The sequence below is a fragment of the Erithacus rubecula genome (genome assembly GCF_903797595.1).
Source record: "Erithacus rubecula genome assembly, chromosome: 3".
Taxonomy (NCBI): Eukaryota; Metazoa; Chordata; class Aves; order Passeriformes; family Muscicapidae; genus Erithacus; species Erithacus rubecula.
In genome coordinates, this window is record NC_136689.1 from 123446636 (window position 1) to 123466734 (window position 20099).

The 20099-nt window shown below is 39.3% G+C and overlaps 1 protein-coding gene across 2 annotated transcripts; it reads left to right on the forward strand.

Moving 5' to 3' along the window:
• The first annotated feature begins 383 nt into the window (after positions 1-383).
• On the forward strand, positions 384-19735 carry RIPK2 (receptor interacting serine/threonine kinase 2). 2 transcript variants are annotated; one of them, XM_079302459.1, is made up of 11 exons: positions 384-787; positions 3912-4065; positions 5210-5365; positions 7600-7757; positions 10765-10814; positions 11148-11309; positions 12708-12793; positions 12985-13074; positions 13915-14020; positions 17794-17973; positions 18789-19040. In XM_079302459.1, the coding sequence occupies exons 1-11, from the start codon at positions 606-608 to the stop codon at positions 18920-18922; spliced, it is 1458 nt and encodes a 485-aa protein (XP_079158585.1). In that variant the 5' UTR covers positions 384-605; the 3' UTR covers positions 18923-19040. The 2 variants fall into 2 exon arrangements, with proteins under 2 accessions (XP_079158585.1, XP_079158584.1); XM_079302458.1 differs by lacking the exon at positions 18789-19040 and adding an exon at positions 19134-19735 and having other exon boundaries at positions 389-787.
• The last annotated feature ends 364 nt before the right edge of the window (positions 19736-20099 follow it).

Genomic DNA, 20099 nt, shown 5'->3' on the forward strand with positions numbered 1-20099 from the left:
GCAATGAGTATACACCGGATGGGGCTCTGAGCAACCTGGACTAGCGGCAGGTGAGTCCTGTCCTGGCAGAGGAGTCGGGACTAGATGATCCTTAAAGTCCCTTCCAACCCACACCATTCTACGATTCTATGCCGTGAACAATTCACTGCGGAGATCAGCGCTCGGCTCTGGCATCCTGCATCACCTTTCGAGGGCAGAACTCGCCCGCGCCGGACGGAGGGCGCTGCCTGCTCCTCCTCTCCAGCGCAGGGGATGCTCCTTGGGCCGGGCCGGGGGATGCTCGGGGCAGGGCCCGATCGGGGCAGGGCCCGAGGGACGCGGCCCCTCAGCGCTGCCGCGGCTCCCCAGCCCGAGGCCGCTGCCCGGGCACGGCTCCCGGGCCCCGCCGGCACCGCGCTCCCCCGGCTCGCTCCTCCCATCCCGGCCGCTCCGCCTTCCCCGACCCGCGAACCGTGGCACGCTTTTTCCGTGAGGAAGTGCCTCGGCGGTGGGGTAGAAGGAGGAGAGAGCTGCTGGCCGACTGGAGGCAGGCGGGGCAGGGCGGTGCGGGGGGAAGCGAGGAAGCGGGGCCAGAGGAGCGGCGCTGCGCCCGCCCGAGTGCGAGCATGAGCGGCGGGGACGGCCGGCCGGGCGCCCTCACCTACGGCCTCCCCTCCATCCCCTCCAGCAAACTCCCGGACCTGCGATTCATCAGCCGGGGCGCTTACGGGACCGTGTCCGCCGCCCGCCACGCCGACTGGAGGGTCCCGGTGGCCCTCAAGTGCCTGCAGGGGCCGCTGCTGGACAGGTACCGGGGTGGGCAGGGGCCGGGGCCCGGGGCGAGGGCCGGGCCAGCCGCCTGCCCCTGAGCCAGCCCCAGAAAGGGTCCCGGTGCCGGTCGAACACACCGGAGTGGGTTTCTGCGATCTGTGGATCAGATCCTAGTGTTTCGGTGGGCAGCCTTACTTTAATTCCACGGGGAAAAGGGATCTCACGAGGATGATTCATCTTGTCCCAAGAGAAAGCGCGGACCGGCCCCGGAGCTTCCTCTCTTTCGATTATTGCAAAGGGGTGGTTTCGGTCTCGGTCTCGGTCTCGGTCTGTGATACACTAAGTTGTATGTCTTGGAGTTTTTTTCTTCTGCTCTATGGTTCTTGAGCTTTTCTCACAGTGGGATTGAGACTTTGGCTTCTTGCTGAGTCTCTTAGTTAATAACCATTTTGCTGAAGTACCAGCACGATATTAAAGTACAGTGATTACTATAGATTTGGTGTTTACATAGAGAGGAATATAGGGAGTATACTCTTCTATCCATTAGAGATTGCTTTTAGAAGAAGCTTCTCTGAGACAATGCAAAATTACTCTTTTCCCCCAGATCTCACAGTACTGAGAGAAGCTGATTTAAAATAATAGGCTTGCAGGTCCCCCTGTCAAACTGGTATTTTCCATGTAGCAATCAGATTCCCCGTTTTCCAAGTACTCAAGTGGCAGAATATTTATTACAGGAGCTGTCACTCTATGTAAGGGGGCAGCAAGTTGTACTTTTTCATTGAAGTCTCTCTTATTCAATCCCCATAGTCCCAATTTGTTAACACATCAATGCAAATTTGCCTCTTCTTAGGCTGTCTGGAGCCTATCTGACTGTAAACCTGCCTCTGAGCCTTATCTTGATGTCTTCAAGCTTTTCCCTCAGATTTCTTTGATCTAGTATTAGGCCTTTAGGTAGGATAGCTTCACTCAGAAAGGTTTCTAGTCTCGTGACTCAATATACTTGAATATAAGACAAGTTGTTTTAAGCTCTTTCAACTCTTATTGCCCAAGTTTGTGTATACACAGGCTTTATCTCTGGAATCTTGCCAGAAATGGAATTTCAGTTATTTTGTGTTTTTCTGATAAGCTGGGGGGGAGATGAACAGGTGTTGTGGGGGGTTTTTTGTTTTGGAATTTTTTTTTTTTTTTTTCTATCTGCGTAAATCCCAGCTAATTGGAAATACAGCTTTTATCCTCAGAACACAGCTGGGAGAAACCACCAAGGCTATTTTTAGCCTTGCAAGAATTTGGGTTACTGGGACATCTAACCTGTGAAATTATGATTAGGAGGGCAAGTAGGTAATCAAAATAATTCAGTCACCTACCATATATCATGCAAATCCCAAAAATGCTATCAGAAGACTCAAAGCTGTAAAAAAAATCCATTACACCTGAGTTTTGGCAGCAAGTGCTTTGTTAGTTGTACAGTAGGCAATATAAAATGCCAGCCCGTAAGTGTTGTAAGGAAAAGGGATGAGTTCATGGTGCCATTAATTCCCCAGGTGGGAAGTGTGTGCTGTGCATCCCAGAATATGGTGTGTGACCAGCCAAAGAGCAAAGCCAGTTGGGAAGCTGTTGTGGGAATGTGCTCATTTAGGCATTACTCAGTGCCCTTCTGGCATGGAGCAAAGGTGAAGTGACTGACAGACACAGGAATAGACTTCAGTATGTTGCAATTTGTTTCCTGGCCACAGCTGAATCCCATGCTAATGTGCCTTACTGTCTGGGAAAACCCCGAACTTCCTGAAACCTAGAAATTTCTGGAGAGAGGGAGAAATGCATAGAGTTGCATCTTCCATCCCATGCTTGTCTCAAAGGCTGCCTTTTTACATCTATCATTTCCTAGAGTTTTCTATAAGTCTTTTTCCATCACACAGATAAAAGGACCTTAATTTCATGTCCATCTAAATTCAAAATTTCCTGCTGCTAAGAGCTGCAGGCTTTAGTTCACATGGCTTCTTCTTTCCCCCATACATTCTGATAGCCTTTTCTTTGTGAGTTCTAAACCCATCTTGATGGATCCAGACTGCCCTGAGTGCTTTGAGGTGTACCCTGAGCTCCATGGGCACAAGCCAGCTCTCACCCCAGAGCTGTGCTGTGCTGAACAAATCATGGTGGGCATAGCCCTGGCCCCAGCACAGCCCTGTTGCTTCTGAGTCAGACTGGCTCACATCCAAAGGATCAATCTTAAATGTGCTGTAAATGTCCTGATTTGAACATCCTAGTCATGTACCTGTACCTGTACCAGTCTCCATTGCTCAATTGTCAATTGTCCTCATTGACAATGAACTCTTTTTTTTATATGAGGCATACTACATAGTTTCTATTTTTAGGGATGGGATCATACTGAATCCTAAATAGACTTGACCTTTCAAATCCATGTGCTGTAAGGTCTGAATTTGTAAAAATGCATCAAACCCACATTTATGAGGGGTTTTGAGGTAACAGAGTGGATGCACACAGTCAAATTCAGGCATTCAGACATCATGAGGCTGGTCTGTTCCTGCTTCCCATGTGTCTAGGGGATGTTTTCTCTAGAGTGTGATTCAAAGTAGGGAATAATTTATGTGAAAATAAAGCATTGTTAATTGTTCCTTTGCCTTCAGAAAGGAACTTCCTTTCCTTCAGAAGCCAAAAGTGCATTCCTTTAGACCCTATTATTTTAGTGTACATCAGAGTCCACTAAGTTTAAATGCTTGGAGAATGGTGTGTATTAAAATCTCCACTCTCTAGGAGATAAATATTGGGCCTGAGTGAAAACTCAGGATTTGAAGGTGTTCAGTAAAGTGAGAGAAATACAGGTGGTTGTTACCATTATGATTATAAGGAATGGTGGAAGCTGGAAGTTCTGACTGTATCCTTATTTACTAGAAACATGGGTGAAAGGTGTGATGGAAATAGATTTGTGTGGTACAGAAAAACCAGGGAAGCTGTCTTGTCTCTGTTCTGATTTTTATTGCACCATCTTGTTCTCAAAACAGCATGGTAGAAATCAAATGATGAAAATGTGATGGTACTGCACACAGGGATGTAATTGACACAGCATATAGTGAACCCAGCATTTGCTTTGAGTTTCCTTGTACTGGTATGGTAATGTATTTTATTTGTTTGCTTGTTTTAAGTGATAGAAACCATCTTCTAAAAGAAGCAGAGATACTACACAAAGCCAGGTTTACTTACATTCTGCCAATTTTGGGAATTTGCAACGAGCCTGAATTTTTGGGGATAGTAACAGAATACATGACCAATGGGTCATTAAACCAGCTATTGCATGAGGTAAGTGTACTTATGGTTTTTAAATATGATAGCTGGGTGCTTTCAAGGAGATTGCAATTTCCATACTTAATTAGTATAGGAAAGTATTTTATTTATAGTATTTCACACTGGAAGACAGTCATTATCCCTAGTAGCTTTTGGTGCTCAGATAGACCTTCTGTATGTCAAAAAGACAACTAAACTCAGCTGACTTACGTTTCGTTAAACTTTTTCCTTTAATATTATGACCTATAATGAGCTTCAGGTTGAATTATTATATACAGTCACTTTAAAAATATCAATTGTTCTCTAATTAGATTCTGAAATGCTTGCTTCAGTCTGGGTTTCTGAATTGCTGCCAATAGAAATATTGATTTTTTTTTCCCATGAGTTTGAATATTAAAAAAAAAAGAAGATTTTTACTTTAGTTTATAGATACCAAATATTGCTAATATAAACAGGTATGAATATTTCTACCAGATCTTATTCTCTGAGTAATTTCTCCTGCACTGAACTCTCAGTTGCTCCCATTAGCTTGGCCTGAGCAGTGTTGCTACTGAAAAGGTACTGCAGTTGTGTCTCAACAGCACTAAAGTCTCTTCTCCACTTTTAATCAATACACACCTTGTGTGTATTAGAGAGCTCAACTGTGTGTTTTTCATAAAGGCATTAGTGTCAGTATAACTTTCAAGATTTCAGTTGAGTTTTACTACATTTTTCTTGGTGTATTATTATTTATAAAGGCAGTATTTTTGTGGTTTTTTTGTTTCCCAGTCTTAGTTGAAGATATGATTTTTGCCATTCTTTGTGTAGGACTCATAAATTGTGGGGTTTCGTGCAGTTTCATGCAGAAGTTACTCTGTAATTCATATTTCCATATGAATGAGTAACTGCTCAACATCATGTATAGCAGTCATGAACTACTATATGAATTCTAGGGAATGGAATCACAGCAATGCATAATTATCATTTTTGATAATGTTTCTTTCAACAGCTAGTGAATCTTAATGCTTTGTTACAATTTCTTATGAAGTTTGTGTAATGTATGTCTTAAAAGATTATTTCTTGCCCAGGTCACCTTCTTCTTGTCTTCAGTAAGTCTTTGTGTGTCCTGTTAGATCAGAACAGGTGATTATATTCTGGTTTTGTGGTTTTATCTTGGCAGAAAGATGTATATCCTGACATTCCCTGGTGCCTGAGATTCCGCATTCTTTATGAAATTGCTTTGGGAGTAAACTATTTGCACAACATGAATCCTCCATTGCTGCACCATGACTTAAAAACCCAGAACATTTTGCTGGATGATGAGTTTCACGTCAAGGTAGGGTTATTTAATTCTTATGTTCTTCAGCATCCAGAATGAGTGAAAGTGTTTTTGTTATTGTAAAGGAGGAAGGGTGAGGTTGTGGCCGTGCAGAGAGAATGTAATTGTATGGTGGATTTTTTTTTTTTTTTTCTTCTATCCTTGCAGACAGAACTTTGGAGTTCTTCTTTTGGAAACTCTATATTACTCAGTTGTGGATTTTACCTGTCTGAAAAGACCAGAAAGGGAATTTGGGCTATTTCTGCTATAGCAGTAGCTGATCCTCAAGTGGTGAAACTCTTGTTTGTCCACCTTCCAAAGATAGCTACATCTGGCACTTTCTGAGAAGAAAATAGTTTACTTCTGATAGGTCAAATACAAATATTAGTGCTCATTTATACTTATTATGCAGTATGGACATATCTGTTCTGTTGGTGTAGTATAAGAAGAACATGTAAAACAATAATGTGAAATCTTACTGTGTTGGAAGTTGGCTTTTGTGAAGCTCATTAAAAACGAGCAAACATACATGCAGAAGTATCAGTAGTTCAAAACTTTAATTCTGCCTTTAAAAATATCACTGCCATGACATGAAAAAGAGACTGAAAGTACTTCTGACAAAATGTTCAGGTGGTTCCATAATTGCAGGAGTTAGATTTGTTGTTTCTTGTTTTTTTAAAGCTCTTTTTTTATTATTGATAGAATGTGTTACTCAAGTAAATAGAAATAAGAGATATTTTGCACTGAATTTATTCTTGAGAAGTGAATGTTTCAGTTGTTATTGTAATTGAGTCTCTTTGTGAGTCCTTTGAGCAAAGATCCGCTGCTGGTTTCTTCTTTCTCCATTGCACAGAAATTTTTCTTGGCAGCAAAGTGCCTCACATGGCTTTGTCTCCGCTCACACCCTCAGCAGGTCATACTTCCTCCCACTCAATTGTGCTGGTAATGCCAGCTCTCGAGCTTCCTGATAAACCTGATCAGGGAACTAGTCCAAGTCATTTTTTTATCCACTCTCTTTTTAATCCATAACAACCTTGGTGTGGCCTAGTGCTCTGCCTGATCATATCTCAACGGTTTCTTTGCTGAGGCAATTGAAGAGAAGAGGTTTACTCTTGCATACCTGCCCTGCCTCCTGTTAAGGAGTGTCCTTAGGGTTTTAAATGAAGTAAGATTCTCTAAATTAGTACAGTTGACAGGAAATGCAAACAAGATTGTCATGCATGCCAAATAGAAGAGATACTGCATATGTATAAAAATAACACCATTCACAGAGTGCATCTGTCTGTCCCTGATCTACTGAATGAGCAAGAGTTAAGACCAATTACAATGAGGAAGGCTTGATAAGAGTGAGTTGTAGAGAAGAAAGGTTATTTTTCATTGTGGATTTTGATGTATGCTCTTCAGAAAGCTTGTTTCTGTTATCTTAATTGCCACAGTGCTTGCATAGACATCTTTGTTGGAAATGTTTTTGCTATTAACACAAATACTGGACAAGTGCAGAGCTGGTAGCTGGCTGCTTATCCCCCGTGTATGCCAGACATTGCAGCTCAGCTCAGGTGTATTCTACTAAATATTTCTCTCTATCCATAACCTAATATAGCATCTGATACCCTGAAGACAGCTAAAGTCAGTTACTTTTTCATGTAGATGCACTGTGTCTGTCGAAAGGAGCAAGACCCAGAGTGCACAGTAAAGAAAATGCTCAGCAACTTTTTGTGGCACTAAATTTCAAAATACCAAATTTATTAATTCAAGATTAATGCATCATAATTTTGGGAATGTGGTGAAGTGCCCAAATTTTTTTCTGTGAGAGGAATCTCCTCAGGATACTGGCAAGCTGAGTTTTGTACAACTATTATGATTTATACTAAACTTGTGCTTTCTTCACAACCAGGGAGCTACAAGTAATCAGTGATTTTTTTTGTTTGGTTTTTTTTTTTTTTTAACACAAGGAAGTGATTTTCTTCATATCACAACCATCTTCAGCAGATTCCTCAACCATAGTGTACATGAGTCCTTCCTTAAAAGAACAGGATAGGGCATTACTATAGGGATAGGATGAGTCATGACCTGGGAATGCTTTATGGACTGGAGTTGATGTTTTCTGTTGCTAGGGGAACCACATGCTTTTTGTGTGTCAGGTTAAGAGCTTTGGGTGACCCCTGCTTCTAGGTGTATTTCAGGAATTTCTAACAACTGTCAGCGGATGAATCCAGTTTTTCTTCTCAGAACAAATGATTTGACCTTTCCAGATTGCAGATTTTGGCATGTCCAAATGGCGTGTCATCTCCATGTCACAATCACGAAGTGAATCCTCTTTGCCAGAAGGAGGGACAATTATCTACATGCCACCTGAGGATTACAACCCCAGTCAGAAAACGCGGGCAAGTGTGAAACATGATATTTACAGGTAACTCCTGTTGTTCTCTAGCTTCAAATCTGAACTCAGATATGACTTAATGAACTTAGATTTTATTCTTTTCAATGATAATATCGTAGCTGTGTAGACTAAATGAACTGAGAAATAAAGAATTGAGTGATAGCTGGATTTAATGACTCATTTATTTTGTGCTATGACTAGTGTAATGCTCCATAATTAGGCTGAGACTACAGAAATAGGTAGGGGGCTGGTTTCTGTAAATGACTGTACATGTATAGACAATGCAGGGAAAGAGGGAAGCCATTCATACCATCAAGTCAATCACATACTCTTATAATTTGTGTAATCAAATAACATAATTTTCAGAATGTACTTGGGGGAAAGAAGAAAATGTATTTTTGGAAAGAAGGTAGATAAAAACATGATAGTGGGGTTGGAGAAAGTAGTTACAGTAATCCCTTTAAGGAGTAATTTGCTGTATGAAAGTTGTGGTAGTTTTGTGTTAGGCAGTCCTGAGTACAAGTAGTAAAATAGTAAATAGAGTGATGGTGAGCCATATAACAAAAGGAAATCTCTCTGAGTATGTTGGAGTTACAACTGGCTGGTCTGAAATGGTTTGGAGAGCTCAGAGATTACTTGAAGGATTTTGGGAGGAATTATTTTGTGCATTGGAAGATTGAGGAGGCATGAACTGGCCAATCACTGTGACAAAGTCCATCCATCATTCTGGTGTGGTCATTTACCTCCACTGATCTCTGACATGGTTGTGTCTTGGTGAGAGGTGACTCAGTGTCAGAGGGTCCTACTGACTTCCAGGGAAGCCACTATTTCCTTTAATTATCCCTTACCCTTAAGAAGCACGTGGCATTCCTTGATAATCCTGTCCAAAGAATACAGATGACAAGATACCTGCTTTCCTTACCCTTTCATGGGAGGATATGGATAAGGAAAACATTGAAAACAAAAAAGGGTGTATTAAGAGGAAGGAAGGAGTGACTGGCAGCCTAATGAATGGCTGGAGATGAAGAAGACAAATGCTTCTTAGAAAAAAAATATTTTCAGAGGAATAACAACCAAATAGGAGAAGATACAAGAATACATCAGTAGAAGGGTATAGAAAACAGATAAATTGGGAAGGATAGACATTATGTGAGAAGAAAGAAGAGAAACTAAGACAACATTGGAAAGAGATATGTTCAAGGCAGGAAGGATATGAAGGTGCAGAGACAGTGAAGGACCACCAGAGAGGCCACACAGGAGGTTCTGTGCTCACAATCAGGAGATGCTACAAAGCAGAAATAAGAAAGGAAAACAGGAATATAGTGAAGAGGAATGCTGCAGTGTTGTAGAACTGAGAAAATAACTGTAGAGAGATGCCAAACTGAATGAAAGATATTAATAAATATTTGGATATCTTCTGGATGTCTAATTAATTGATCACAGCTGAGTGTCGTTGAGATATTGAAGCTAATTTGTGCAGAAGGCTCTTTCTTAAAGAAACAAATAGTGTAAACAACGGTCAAGCAGCTTAATTTCTACAAAAGGGATGATTTGCTATACCAAAAATATCAGCCTGCATGGACTTGTCAGGAATACATCAAAAGCAGACTTTTCTAACAGGGAGGACTGCCTTTATTAAAAAGCTACATGAATAAATTTTTTCATTGAAGAATGGTAAAATATAAACAGAATAGTTAGGAAAGCTCAATTTATATGATTTGATTTTAAGCATCAGTTAGTTATTTGTTTCTTCATTTTTCTGAATTCTTACTTGGTAGCTGTCAGATGGTACAGTGCTCTAAGGCAGTTAAATGTAACCTATATGCAAAATTTGGTACTTCCTAGTGATGTAGGAAGGAAGCTCTACATTCATACCAAGGGTGGGGAGCAAGCCTTAAGAGCAATTGATCATGGTGATTATTTTCTGGAATGACAGTGTCACAATGCTTATAAAGACTTGAACTGAAAACATGGAAATACACACTTGTCAGCACCTTGCTTGTATTCTGAAGTTATGGAAGCACTGAAGCTTCAGCTTGAATTGTCTTTTCTGAGTCCAAGTAGTGGAAGCAGATACTTGAATACAGTGATGGGATTAATATTAGGACCTTCTAGGATAAATCATGGAATAGAACTTCATTCAGATATGGTAGAATATGTGAAGAAAAATTGGAGAGAAGGACTGAGAATTCAATGCTGCTTTTAAATGAAATCAGCTAACTGTATTTAAATTACAAAGTTGTTTAAAGTTACCTCTTTCTACTATATCCTGATGGCTGAAGAGAGTGACTAATTTACTGAGGATGGGGCAGGTTTATATTCACTGAAGCACTTGCCATTCATGTTGGTTTTAATGCAAAAGGTCACTGGTTTGAGTAAGCACAAGTGTTCAATCTCCTGGCATTCTTTCAGAGTATTCTTCCCAAGAGTTTCTTTTGGAAAGTGAATGCTGTGACATCTCTCCCTATGGAGAAGATTGCAAATGTTGAAAACATAAATGGGGTGGGAGGAAGGGGGAAGCTGGAGTGGGCATCCTAAGTGCAAGTTTATGTTTTACCTGTCTCTGTGACACTGTGTTGGGATAGAGCTCTGGGTCAAAGTCATCCTCCTGCTAATACCCAGCTTCCCTTGGGAATGTCAGAGAGTGTCTGTCCATACTGGGAAGATGCCAGAATATTGCAGTTAGGACAGAACAATTGGCTCTCTGGGGCTCACTTTAATTTGCATGCTGAGATTTAAAGTCCATGTACCTAATTCACAACATATTAGCAGAGCTAAGTTGATACAGATTTGCAATATGAGTTTATATGCCATGGATCTTTTCTGTACTTAACAGCATTAACTAGTTCTAGATGAAGTCACCCACTAGTTTTCATATATTCATATCATCACTGTAGTTAGCTATAGTGAGTCCCATGTGTGCTTCCAGGACCATTTTACCAAAATGTTTAAAATAAAATGTAAAGCTGAGCATATTGTGTTGTTAAGTGTTGGTAGTCTAAAATAACATCTTCTGTACTTTTTATACTGTAAACAGTTATGCAGTTATCATGTGGGAAGTGATGTCAAGGAAACAGCCATTTGAAGGTAAGGCCATGTCTTCCTTTAATTTGTTTTTCGTGCTTTACTTAGAGGTTCAACATGGAACCTGGGGACTTAATTTTAGGGGTTACTTTCCAATAATTCAACTTTTAAGCTTGTTGAAGAACACTTTGAAATATTTTTCAAATTTTAGTATCCTTTTCTTTTTAACTATAGTATTGTTTCATAAATTAAGAATACCTTTTCGTTAATTAAGAAACATAACCTCATTTTGATGGGCTGTAAATTCTATGTCTGCAAGCCAAATTACTCCTCCTATATAGTAAGCTCTTTATATTGCATATATTTCTAATGACTTCACAATGTCTATTTTGACAGAAGTTATAAACCCCTTGCAGATAATGTACAGTGTGTCACAGGGACAGCGACTAGACTTGAGTGAAGGAAGTCTGTCAATGGACATTCCTCATCGAGGACTTGTCATAAGACTGATGGAAAGTGGATGGGCACAAAACCCAGATGAAAGACCATCATTCCTGAGTGAGTTTACCTTGCCAGATTTCTGTTGAACATGGTGCTTACAGAGCATAGTTTATAGTTGTGAAAGGGAAGTGTTAAAGATGTCAGATCTATGTGCTTGATCTTGTTGCTTATAAGGTGCTTAGCTGCTTCCTTCATGTCTATAAACAAACTTTTATCAATGAAATTACATGTGTGCCATAAAACCAGGTTGGTTGTTGGAGTCTTGTGCATTTACCGTCTCTTTATTTACCTGTAAAAAACCAGCATATTTTGTTTAACTGCTTGTGTTTGGAGGTTTTTGCTTATTGTTCAAGATAATTTGGGGTTTTTAAAGGTGGGTGGGAGAAGTGAAGTATAAAATGAGTACTGTGGGATTTAAGAGCACCCAACCAACACCAGCAAACCATTGCACATTAGATTAGCTGTATTGACTTCAACTTGTATTTGCATCTCAGTGTAAATCTTTCACTGGCACTTTATCTTTTATAGTTCCATCTGCTTCATCAAGCAAGAACTCGATTTTTTTTCCAAGGAAATGTATCTAAATACAATATTTTCTAAAACTAAAAAAAAATAGACACCTGATATTTCCATATGCATTGTTGTTTTCCTATACCAATTAGCAAAAAAAATAAATAATTCAAGTGTATGGTCACACTGAAGGGAAAAATATCTGAGATGTGTACAACAGTGTGAGCTAACTTGGATTCTCTTTTTAGTGCTATGTGTGTAGTAAGATGGTCTTTGAAAAAAAGCATGCATTGCTTTTGCCACTACTTTACTATCATAAAAAGAAAGAAGAAGTTGCAAAACTGTTGTAAAATTAGGGGAAGTACAGCTTACTAATAGGGAATTAAGCAATTACCATATCATAGGGACACAGACACACTGAGGCCAGTGTCATTTGCTTTCCCTGGATGTAATAGGTTAGTGCTTTGATTATCCCATCCTTTCTGGCCCTGCCTCATGCTTTAAGCATGTATTCTGGATATTGCTGTGTTGGGTGTGTGTTTGTTTATTTTTCTGGTACTGATCTTTAACACCTCTTCTGGAGTGGGAAGACAGCAACACATTCTGAGATCTTGTAGTGTTTGGTTCCGTTCAACTAGTCAGGCTTGATGGGGCTAAAACAACAAACTCTCCAATGTCTCCATTCCATAATTGTGAGACTTTTGATCCAGCACTGTCCTGGATCTCTATTGATACACAGTGATCAGGTGGCCAGGTCAGGACAAGGGTTTCTTTTGGTGGTGTGAACTGTTTAAGAGAAGCAAACAGCTTCTGTTTTAGCAGTATAAGTGGTTTGACATGTGTCAGTAGACAAATTATTTTTGTAAATGTGGGAAAGACACCTTAGTACACTGACAACTTGATTTCCACTTCAAACCATTCACCAAGTACTCTTCCCTTGTTTAGAATGTTTAATAGACCTGGAGCCAGTTCTGCGAACATTTGATGAAATAGCTCTGCTGGAAGCAGTAATTCTGTTAAAGAGATCAAAGGTAAGTAGCCATTGTACAGTCATGAGTTGGTCAAGTGAGTTGGTAACTTTCACTTGCTAAAAGAAGTGTAATCTCTCCTTTGTCATTTCTCCTCATTTGTATAATCTTGTATCTGGTTGAAACATGAGTGTTCAAGACTGTTCTCTTGTCTTATAGCAGAAATTGAATACAAGTAAATATTTCTCTTCCAGTCACTATATGAATCACTAAGTATTTACAAGAGTGGAAAAAAAGCAAATGTGGAGCAGATGTCTCTAAATATACCTCTGAATCCTGAAAAGGTAAATACTTTACATGTTACATTTGGTATGTCAGCATCCTGAGAGATTTTAAAGGAAGGTTAACTTGGTGAGGGGAGTTGTTCTGCACTTTACTTTCCTGTGCAGTCAGAAAAGGCATAAAATGCAGTACTTGAGAGTGTAACAAATGCAAAGCCATATATGTGAAGATAGAAAAGGGTGAGTATGCTGAAATTTGAAGGGCATTTAAATACAGGAAAGCTCTAAATATGTCACAAAGCTGTGAAACCAGGGGAGGTTTAGATTGGATCTCGGGAAAAGGTTCATTGCCCAGAGGGTGATCAGGCACTGGAACAGGCTCTCCAGGGAATTGCACCAAGCCCAGCAGAGTTTAAGAAGTATTGACACAATGCTCTTGAGCAAATGATTCTTGGGGTGGTCCTGTGCAGGGCCAGCAGTTGAACTTGAGGATCTTTGTGAGTCTTTTCCCGCTCTACATATTCTGTGAGTCTGTGATCCCCTCAAGGAGGAATGCAGCACACAATGCCTGCCAATAGTAAGAGATTTCTACTGCTCCCTTACACCTCCCCAGAGCTTGCTTGTATAGGGTCATATAGATTTGCATTTATATTTTGTTTCTTAATGCTGCTGCTTTAGGTTCTTACTAGTAGTTAAACTTGTATACAAAATTGCTGTCATCTTTGAAAATACTTAAGTATTGGAATTACGAAATTTCTTGTGATTTACCGTATTTTAATTGTGCTGTCTATTCAGCATTTAGATAGCAGGGAAAACATGCTGATGGGAAGGTTCTATGTAAAAAAAATTGCAACTTATCTTTGTTTAATGTGCCTTTTCAATATGCACCTGTATTTCTTTCAGCCAACATATTCTAGCTCCATACAATGTGATGCACTTCCCCTTCGGAGCATCTCTCCAGATACATCAAAATTCAAGTCTATTCCTCAGTGTAATATCCTCTCATCAGGTGAGATACTCTTGACTTTGTGTAAATTTAGGTTGCCATTGGAGTTTACATTCACACTGTGGCATTGCATTTGTGCAGAAGTGCCAGGTCTCTCTATGCCTGAAAAAAAAATGTATTTTATAAACTTTGTGCTCTGGGTAAAAAAACAGAGTTTTTCAGCTCTGATTTTCTGTTCCTATCATATGTGAAATCTCTACAGCTCACAGGTTCAGTTTTCCTATTCAGAATTGCGAGTGCAGAGCTAACATTTTCTTGTCCCTTCACTCTCTTGGCAGTTTAGTTAATTGATTTTTTTTTCTTCATTTGTGAACTACTTCTGAATATAAAGAAGGCTACACATTTTAAGACATTCTAGAAGCTGAGTATACTCAAAGTTTCCAGTGCAAGTTTCTAGATAATTTTTAATTCAGTAAGTGGAAATGTCTTTAATAGATTGCTTTGCAAAAGTATCTACAAAGACCTTTTGTAGCTGTCTCCTTTTATGAATAAAAGTTGGCAAAGTTCCCCAAGAAAACTCAATTTTGAGGTTTTGCTGACATCAGAAGCCAGAAAAATGCAGTGGAACCCAGACAGAATAGCAACACATTGTGAAACCAAAACTGCATTTCAGATTCTTCCCTTGACAGAATGTAAATATATTTCAAAAGAATGGAGTGTCCTCTGGCATTGCAGGGACCAGGAGTATGAAAGCAGACAAGACTGTTGACTTCACTGCTATAAAATAAGGAAATCAATAAGTATTCTGAGGTGCTGCAAAACCAGAGATATTCTGGTGGAAGTAGGAGAGCACAGGCAGTTCCTGTTTCAGCTCCTGTTTGAGCACACAAAATTTTTGAACTTCTACTCAGTGTACTAGAAAGGTAAAAATACAGGATGAATTTGGGTAAATAAATTATGGGAGTCTTAAGGACTGGGAGAAAATGGAGAAAGCAAGTGCAGGCACTTTGGCTGTACCTCAACTGTATCATTTATCTATACAGCACAAAAACCTCAGAGATGAAGAATAACTGGTATTTATCTAGCTTAATAAGTATGTTGTGATGAATTTTAGAATATGGAGTATTAGTTTGAGCATGAACGAGGAGTGTAAGTGTAATAAATTGTTGTGTCTGTCTGTGGAAAGTATCAGTGAAAATCTGTTGGAACATTTAATCTGAATGGTCAGCTGGTGGTGGTTTTATAGAGTCATTGCTTAGACTTTATTGTATTTATATATAGATGCTGTAAATCTTGTGAAAGTAGTGCCTGCAAAACCCTATTGCAGAAGTGTTTGTTATTACTTTGCCAATAGCTACATCAGGTAGTGTGGTAGTGGGAGGCAAGACTGGCTTTTCAAACTCAGATGCAATTGTTTCAGGTGAAAATTGTATTCCAGGTAGCTGTTAGCAAGAGAGGAGTTTGGCACAGCACCAAGGCAGAGTTTAGCTGAATTAATGACTATAGACCTTGTTTTTTCCATCAGTACAGTCAGAATGCTTTTTCAGAAAATTGTTTTTTCAGAGTTAAGACTTTTCTTTAGCCTTTAGCCTTTATTTTCATTTTTACTTTTTTTTTCCTTTCCTAGCAAGTTTTTCTTTAAACAACTCTTTTCCTTCTTCCCATTTCATTTCTGATACAGAGAGTAATCCTTTAATATACTTTATTTTGCTGGATGAACAGAGTGCACTCTTCTGAAATCCTTTTTAAAATGAGCTTCTTTATTCTTGTACTATCCTAACTAGTCCTCCTGGTGCATGTTGTAACTTAAGTCATTGAACTAAGGCTATGTAGTATTATGAGAGACATGACAAACTCTTCTTGTCTACAAAATCTCCCTTACTTAGTATATCTTATAATTTTATTTTTCCTTTTTCACAAGATCCTTCATTACAGAATAATCTACTTAGGGGTAGTTTTTATTACTCATCTCACTTCTAATCATTAGCCCCAGCTTGAAACAGAAAGTCTAGGTCTCATATTTTTCCTTCTTTTTATATTTCTATTTCTGTTACTGCAGTCTTCTAGGTCACCTGGATTCTTTTTGAGTCATTTGAGTCAATCTGTTTTTTTCTGAATAGCTCTCATTAGCATTTTTTTGAGGGAACTGGGGTTGTTTAGCCTGGAGAAAAGGAGGCTCAGAGAGGAAATTTTGCTTCTTTGCTCTCTGCAACTACCTGAGAGGAAGTTGTGGCCTGATGGGGGCCTCTTAAACTGACAAGCAATAGCAGCAAGAAGTAGGATGACTGGAAATGGCCCTGAGTTGTGCCAGGGGGATTAGATATTAGGAAAAATTTCTTCATGGAGAGAGTAGTCAAGCATTGAAACAGGCTGCCCAGGGAGGTGGTTGAGTCACAAGCCCTGGAGGTAATTAAAAGATGTGTAGGCATGGCACTTCAGGACATGGGGCAGTGGTGGACTTGGCAGTGCTGGACTCAAGGATCACAAGAAAAAATTGTGTGATTTTTTTGATTGTATTTTTTTTATGCTGTGGTCAAGGTCCTTCTCTCATACCAGTACAATCCCAGTAGTTTTGTCTTTATGTTATAAAATTAAATAGGAGTGCTTAAAAATGTATAACAATCTATCCCAGCACAGCTGCTTGAAATTCTTTCCTGGAACAATCTTCTACTCACAGTGGCTGTCTCCTAATCCCCTTTCTTCATGGAGTAGATAATGTCTCACAATACTGCTAAATACTCAAAATGCTGCTTCACAATACATAGCTCTGCCCAACTTTCTCTCTTGTTCATGAAATAAAATGCTAATTACTGTGAGTTCTAGTCCATCATTTTAAATTACTGAGAATGGAGTTTCTTCCACATTTTCCTTTTCCTGCTCTGTGTACTTACAGACATATTCTTCTACAGGTCAAGAAAGAGCTGGGAATACACCTTCAGATTTCCCCATTGGACAGGTAATCTTGAGTTGTCCATGGGGCTACTTCATTGTGCCTTTAGATGCTCATCTGATTCTTGCATCTCTAGTTCTTAGTTAACATCGTAGTTACTGTGTCTTTATCAAGTGACACTGTGAAAGTCTATTCAAAGCTATTTACACAGTTAGGCACAGGTCCTGTAGTTTGTTTCTCATCAGCTGTTTGTTATCTTTTCCTTGTTTCATTCCCACTGCTGCTTTCATATCTGTCATCCTTTTCTACTATAAAAAAATCCTTAAACTAGAAACTGTTAAACTTCCCACCTAATAGAAATCCTTTTTACTTTTATTTGCAAAGGTTTACATTAAGCTTTCATGAAGTCATATCCTGTTTTGATGGGCTACAAAAAGTTTCATTGGCATCCCACTGAATGTTAACTTCTCCCACAGTTCCTCATTCTTTTTCCCTCACCTGAATCTTTATTTTAATATTTTCACCTTTGCCACACTGCCAGGCTTCATCAAAATAAATTAGTCTGCTTTCCTTCTGACTTCTAGTTACCTCTTCAAATACTCAAAGGATTTATTTTGTTCTTCTAGTCCTTACAAAAATTTTTTGTCAAACAGAGCTTTTTCATTAAAATTCACATCTACCAGATTTATACCCTCAATATTTCTTCAAGATAAAGCAGGACCCCAAACCATAGTCAGGCCCTGGTAAAATATAAAGGACATAAATGTACTCAGAATTTGAGTATGAGGACTAATTTGTTGTATATAATGTAAAAGTTTGCTTAGTTGGCTTATGATTTCTTTTGTGAAATGGCTCTAAATAGTCTCTGATGGGTGTATTTTTTTTTAACACAGAAGTAATACAGCTTGTTTTTTTCTTTTCCTTCTCCTTTTTCTTTTTGTCTAAGATGGGAATTCTGGGTGTCTACACTCTCTCAGCAGTCAGAGCATGGACGGAAATCTGTCTGTAACTCAGAGTGCCAAACTCCTTGTGCATCCATACAGTGCTGTTCTCTCATCTGACAAGAGTAATTCAGATGCCTCCAGCTGCGCCTCCTGTGTGCTGCGGTCATCGCCGATTCCTCCAGGTACAGCAAACATCATTTGCTTCCAAGGCACACAATAAGTGTTCTAACACTGAATGGATGTTATGGATGTCTCTATCAAATGGAAGCTGAACTGTTAGTCACCTGCAAAATGAAAACAAAACATATGCAAATTATGAATGCAAAATTAAGTAATTCTGCCCTTGTAGACTTGTGTTACAAAATAAGCAAAACCAGTGTAAAATGGGACCAGGTACAGGTGGCTACTGTAGCTACCTGTAGCTACCAGGTTTTTTTTTTCCTCTCCTCTTAATTAAATCTGCTGCCACGAGTCTTCTTTATCCCATTCCCTTTGCTCATATTATTTCTCCTATCTCCTACTGCTGCAGCAGTGCTACAGTCCAGCAGAACAGGAGAAAAACTTATCTCAGATTTAGTCAGCTTGTTGCCTGTCACTTCTCAGATTCTAGGCTTTCCAGTCTCCCATTTAGCAGTGGTGGGGCTAAAAGAAGCAGCAACTGTGTCAGCATCTCACCTGTAATGATCCTCTGTGTTAGCTGGAAGCCCACTACATTATATGCTTATGCATTAAATAACCATAAAAAGTTAACACAAAAGTTAACAAAAGTAAGCTTTAATGATGAATTATTCAGAAATATTTTTGAAGGGCCACACAATAACATGCAAATTTATAAAGATCTATTGCACCATCCCTCTTCTGAAAATGTGAGAATCAGCACCTTCTCACTGTGTGAAACCTTATCTTGAGAAAAATGCCAAGAAACTACAGGGATGTTTTCAGTAATCTTCAATAAAAATCCCCCTGGAAAGTGAATTTACCACCTGTCTCTTTTTAGTACCAGGTCGGGTTGAACACTGGAACAGGTTGCCCATGGAGGCTGCAGAAGTACCATCACTTGGAGATGCTCAAAATTCAGCTGGACAAGGCCCTGAGCAACCTGAGTTATCCTTGAAGTTGGCCCAGCTTTGAGCAGGCCATTACATCAGATGACCTCCTTGAGGGTCTTTTCCAACCTAAATTATTCTGGGATTCAGATAGAATAAATACTCTTAATCACCAAAATTTGTCAAATTGGAACATTTTAACAGATTTTTTTCAGCTTGTTCTTTTTTCTGTGGCAGTATTTGTTGACAGACAGTTACAATCCCTTCCTTTTTTTTCTAATCCTTTCCAATCTCAGATTTTGTATTGGAAACCATACAACAGAATGTAGCTCATCAGTGGATCCAAAGTAAAAGAGAACAAATTATTGATCAGATGACTGAAGCATGTTTGAATCAATCACTGGATGCTCTTCTATCAAGATTTTTACTCATGAAAGAAGATTATGAACTTATAAGCACCAAACCTACAAGGACATCAAAAGTACGACAACTGCTTGATACTTCAGACAGCCAAGGAGAGGAATTTGCCAGAATTATAATACAAAAGTTGAAAGATAACAAACAGCTAGGACTTCAACCTTATCCAGATATTGTATCTAATTCTCAAAGACTGCATTTTTAAGTTTATTCCTTCTTTATGAAACCATGTGAATATTTCTTACAACACGATTGTTGTTTCTATGTAGTATTTAATACATGTGCAGCTTTGTCTTTAGTGTGCCTATGTAGAGTCTCAGAAATGATCCTGAGTTCTTCTAGCTTGCATTTGGTCAGTGACCAATTAACAAGTTGGAGTGCAATCATAAAGCCAAGCACTTGATGGTTGTTGACTTATTTTGTAAAAGTATTTTGTTTATACATGACAAAGAAAAAAATTAAAGGTTCACCATTTTACGTATTTTCTGTTTATACACATCCTTTCCTTTCATATCTCACAGGATTGAGACATCTCATCTTAATGTGGCATGTTTGTTTTTCTCCTTCCATCTGCTCTTTCTCACAGAGGAGGGAAAAAAAGTGGTTTTTTTCCAGGGCTGTTCTGCTGTGTGCATAATGAACTTTCTTCCTTAAGCCATGCTGGTGTGCCTACAGGAGAGGAGTGGTAGGTGGTAGGAAGTTTACATTGCTTTTTTACAAGATTTTTTTGTTTTACTTTGGGTTTCTTTTCCCATTTTGTTGCCAGAGCAAGTGCCTTAGACCATTGCACAAGAAGAATGTTAGTCCAAAGAGGAGCCCAAGGGAAAGAAGGACATTGTACTTGT